The 5,458-nt window shown below is 39.7% G+C and overlaps 1 protein-coding gene across 1 annotated transcript; it reads left to right on the top strand.

Annotated features, from left to right (window-relative positions):
- Window positions 1–271: 271 nt before the first annotated feature.
- Window positions 272–4,687, top strand: LOC137093723 (adenosine receptor A1). The gene is made up of 2 exons (XM_067458567.1): window positions 272–660; window positions 4,066–4,687. Exons 1-2 carry the CDS (start codon window positions 281–283, stop codon window positions 4,685–4,687), a joined length of 1,002 nt encoding a protein of 333 aa, XP_067314668.1. The 5' UTR covers window positions 272–280.
- Window positions 4,688–5,458: the final 771 nt, after the last annotated feature.

The raw sequence follows: 5,458 nt of genomic DNA, 5'->3' as shown, positions 1-5,458 counted from the left end.
TGAGCAAGCAATGGGCAAGAGAATGAACCACTCCTCCCTTTCCCAGCCAGCACAGCCTCCGCAACCGAAGGAGAAGCAGGAGTTTGGGAAGAAGCAGAGGGCACACCGCAGCTCAAAGTAACTCAAGATGACATGGATCCGCTTATGAAGAAACTCTGAACGCTTTTCATGGCATCTATTGACAAGTCTGGCTACAGTAAGAGAAAAATAAAAGAGGAAATATAATAAAATGCGAGCGTATGCCATTTGAGGACATCATGAGACTCTTGTAGAAGAGCTAATGGAACAGGATCCGGTGCCAAAGATGTCAACGGTCACTGTAACTGAGAGCTGGGAGAAAGCAGACCTGATGTATATCTCCATCGAGAGCACGATTGCTCTGGCGTCTGTAATTGGGAATGTGCTGGTGGTTTTGGTGGTGTACATAAACCAGGCTCTCAGAGACCCAACATTCTGCTTTATTGTCTCTCTGGCACTGGCCGATATTGCGGTCGGTGCTCTCGTCATCCCGCTTGCGATCGTCATCAGCCTGGGTCTCACCACACAGTTTTACACCTGCCTCTTTATTTCCTGCCTTCTCGTCATCATCACCCAAAGCTCAATACTGTCTCTGCTTGCCATCGCCATCGACCGATTCCTACGCGTCAAAATCCCGACCAGGTGAGTCTGAAACGCTTCAAGGTTTAAAGGGTTAGTTCACCCAAAAATGAAATGTCTGTCATTAACTCCTCTCCCTAATGTCGCTCCACACCCGTAAGACCTCCGTTCATCTTCACACACAGTTTAAGATATTTTATATTTAGTCTGAGAGCGTATGCAAGTGTATGCACACTATACTGTCCATGTCCAGAAAGGGAATAAAAACATCATCACAGTAGTCCATATGAGACATCAGTGGGTTAATTAGAGTCTCTTGAAGCATCCAAAATACATTTGGGTCCAAAAATAACCAAAACTACGACTTTATTCAGCATTGGCTTCTCTTCTGGGTTTGTGTTCAATCCTCAAATAAAGATTCAAACGGTTATGAATCAGCGAATTGATTCATTATTAGGATTGCGTGATTTCAGCAGTTTGACAATCGATCCGTAAGTAAAATGACAAATGTTATAGTTTAACTTAAGAATAACAATGATTGTTTGCCAAGCATGAAGCTTTGAGAGTTTCTGATTCAATAGTTGTCAAGAGTCAGAATTACTGATTTATACATTTGCATTTTGTCACATAGAGATTTAACTTTACCTTTAATGCATCAGTTGTGTTTTATCATGTTCCTTGGCCAGCAGGACAGCGATATATCTGCTGCTTTCTTTAATGCAAATCAATGGGCTGGTGTAATGCAAAGCTTTTAACTAAATGAAACCCCTGCTGTCCAAGCGGATGATGTTCACTGGTCTGATAGTATTCTGGCATCAAACCCAACCACTCATTTGCCTGATGTTTGATCACATGTGACTTATGCTTATGTAACACATTTGTAGGGAACGGTGAACTGAATATATTAAAATATATTAAAATACATCTAATAAATAAAACGTTTATTTTCATTTAGAAAATATACTTGTACTGCCTAGATAAAAAAATCCCACAGGCTCCATTTCTAGAGAGAGAATATTATAGAAATCAGTTAGCTATATGTCAATATCTAGAGTAGTACTAAAGTAGTTTGTTAATAAAAAAAACTAAACTTGAGTTAGTTCACCCACAAATAAAAATTCGGTCATTAATTCCTCTCTCTCAAGTCGTTCCAAACCCGTAAGACTTTCGTTCATCTTCAGAACACAAATGAAGATCTTTTCAATGAAATCTGAGCGTTTTCGGACCCTTCATTGACAGCTACACAACTACCACCGACGCTTCAGAAAGTTCATAAAGAGATCATAAAACTGATCCATAGTTGAGCGGTTTAGTCCAAATTTACTGAAGAGACTTGATCACTTTATATGATGAGCAGATTGAATTTAGACTTTAATTTACAAACATCATCAATGCACACATTAGGTGAGGTAAACAGAAGCTCAAGCATGTTCGCTTGACGTGTGAGAAGAACCAATGAGGTTCATTCTGGTGTTACGCATCACGACTGAGCTTCTCAAGAACCAATGAGGTTCATTCTGGTGTTACGCATCACGATTGAGCTTCTCAAGAACCAATGAGGTTCATTCTGGTGTTACGCATCACGATTGAGCTTCTCAAGAACCAATGAGGTTCATTCTGGTGTTACGCATCTCGATTGAGCTTCTCGAGAACCAATGAGGTTCATTCTGGTGTTACGCATCACGATTGAGCTTCTCAAGAACCAATGAGGTTCATTCTGGTGTTACGCATCACGATTGAGCTTCTCAAGAACCAATGAGGTTCATTCTGGTGTTACGCATCTCGATTGAGCTTCTCAAGAACCAATGAGGTTCATTCTGGTGTTACGCATCTCGACTGAGCTTCTCAAGAACCAATGAGGTTCATTCTGGTGTTACGCATCACGATTGAGCTTCTCAAGAACCAATGAGGTTCATTCTGGTGTTACGCATCACGATTGAGCTTCTCGAGAACCAATGAGGTTCATTCTGGTGTTACGCATCACGATTGAGCTTCTCGAGAACCAATGAGGTTCATTCTGGTGTTACGCATCACGATTGAGCTTCTCGAGAACCAATGAGGTTCATTCTGTTGTTACGCATCTCGATTGAGCTTCTCGAGAACCAATGAGGTTCATTCTGGTGTTACGCATCACGATTGAGCTTCTCGAGAACCAATGAGGTTAATTTTGGTGTTACGCATCACGATTGAGCTTCTCGAGAACCAATGAGGTTCATTCTGGTGTTACGCATCTCGATTGAGCTTCTCAAGAACCAATGAGGTTCATTCTGGTGTTACGCATCTCGATTGAGCTTCTCAAGAACCAATGAGGTTCATTCTGGTGTTACGCATCACGATTGAGCTTCTCGAGAACCAATGAGGTTCATTCTGGTGTTACGCATCACGATTGAGCTTCTCAAGAACCAATGAGGTTCATTCTGGTGTTACGCATCACGATTGAGCTTCTCAAGAACCAATGAGGTTCATTCTGGTGTTACGCAGCACGATTGAGCTGCTCAAGAACCAATGAGGTTCATTCTGGTGTTACGCATCACGATTGAGCTTCTCAAGAACCAATGAGGTTCATTCTGGTGTTTTATGCTCTCTATATGAACTTTCTGAAGCGTCAGTGGTAGTTGTGTAGCTGTCAATGGAGGGACAGAAAGATCTTCGTGTTCCAAAGATGAGCAAAAATCTTACAGGCTTGGAATAACATGAGGGTGAATAATTAATGACAGAATTTTCATTTTTGGTACCAATGAGTGATTTTACAAATTGATTCATGATTCGGATCGCGTGTTTTTGTTATTTTTGGACCAAAATTTATTTTTTATGCTTCAAGAGATTCTAATTAACCCACTGATGTCACATATGGACTACACTTTAAAAAAATATTTTAAAATAAGTTACATGCTTGCCTTAAAATTTGGAGTGAATTGAAATTAAAAATTTGAGTTAATACAATGAACATTTTTGAGATTCGACAACCTTTATTCAAATATTATTAAAATATTTTTTAAGCATATTGGATAATTGTGTGTGTTTTATTTGTGATGACGCAGTGAAACATGCCAAATAGTGCTATTTTCATGATTTATAAAAATGTTATGTGGTTCAGATACAATAATATTTTGAGTTTCTATTTATTAAACTAATTTCCTTCATTGTATCAACTCAAAAATTGTATTTCAATAAACTCAAATTTTAAGGCAACCAGATTACTTTCTTTTTTAAGTTAAACCAACAATATTTTTTGACAGTGTACGTAGATGATGTTTTATTAGGAATGACATTAGGGTGAGTCTTTAATGACATACATTTCATTTTGGGGTGAACTAACCCTTTAAGTCAATTTCAAATGTCCTAATGATTGATATTACTAACAGACCTGAGAGATATTAGAGAGGCCTGCATTACATAGAACAACTCTTGCATCAGCATTGTTTTTAAAAAGTAATCTATGTAATCGTATTTATATTGTTTTGACAGGTACAACACCATTGTTACGCAGAGGCGGGCATGGGCAGCTGTGGGTTTGTGCTGGCTCATCTCGTTTCTGACTGGCTTAGTTCCTATGGCCGGCTGGCACCAGAATCCACCCGGAAATGTCACGACGACGCACTTCCAATGCCAGTTCACCAACGTCATGCGTATGGATTATATGGTCTACTTCAACTTCTTCGTTTGGGTAGTGGTGCCTCTGACCATCATGATCGGACTGTACGCCGAGATCTTCCGCGTCATCAGATGCCAGCTCAATCGTCGAGCCGAGGCCACTTGCGACTCGAGCAAATACTACCGAAAAGAGCTGAAGCTTGCAAAGTCGTTAGCACTAGTTCTGTTTCTTTTTGCACTCTGCTGGCTGCCACTTCATATTATGAACTGTATTGTGTTTTTTTGCCTGACATGCCAAGTGCCCAAGAGTGCTTTTTATGTGGGCATCTTTATGTCACACATCAACTCCGCACTCAACCCGCTAGTGTATGCATTTCGCATCCAGCGCTTCCGTGATACACTGATTCATATCATCCAGCGATTCGTGCTCTGTAAGACCTCCTCAAACAGCCCGAGCCAGCACGGTCCAATCACGGATAAAACCCAAGTTCAGTAGGACTGAAGGGGGAGTTTACTAGCGGATGTCACTGCAAAACAAATGCTTTTCTTACTTAGTATTTTTGTCATGTTTCTAGTCAAAATATCTAAAGATTCTTACATTAAGAAACATTTACTAGACAAGTACAACTATTGTCTGGGGAAAAATGAAGAGAGTTTTTGCTTAAAATAAGATAAATAATCTGCGAAAGCGGTAAGAAAAATAATCTTGCTTTTTGTTTGAAATAAGATTATTTTGGTTTCCCCATTGGCAGATTATTTATCTTATTTTAAGTAAAAACTCTCTTCATTTTGAGTTATTTTCCCCCAAAAACAAGACAATTACTTTTGCTTGTCTAGTAAATACTTCTTGTTTTAAGAATTTTTAGATGTTTGGACTAGAAACAAGACAAAAATACTGAGTAAGAAGAGTATTTTTTCCTGTGCGTCGTTTTAGCGTCTGATTGACTAAAGCCCCGTTTCCACCGAAATTACCCAGAACAATTTGTACCAGGAACTTTTTTCACCCCAGACCTGCTACTGTGCGTTTCCATTGCGGTCTAAAGTACCATGAAGATTAGGCAGATTAGTCCGGTGATGTAAGACTGCACGAGACTGCTCCTCCCAGTCAGTCAGCGACGGACAGTAATCATTTTTGCACGACAGTAATATCTGCAACAATAACAAGTATGGAGGAGATTCAAGCTGTGCTGCTTTTGCTGGTTATGTATTGGTTTACTAAAGATGTAATTAATAAAACGGCGGAAAAGAGACGAGCACTGATACTAAA

This window comes from Pseudorasbora parva, chromosome 12, assembly GCF_024679245.1.
Source record: "Pseudorasbora parva isolate DD20220531a chromosome 12, ASM2467924v1, whole genome shotgun sequence".
Classification (NCBI taxonomy): domain Eukaryota; kingdom Metazoa; phylum Chordata; class Actinopteri; order Cypriniformes; family Gobionidae; genus Pseudorasbora; species Pseudorasbora parva.
The sequence above is the reverse complement of the archived record's forward strand: the minus strand, read 5'-3'. Positions and strand labels throughout refer to the sequence as shown.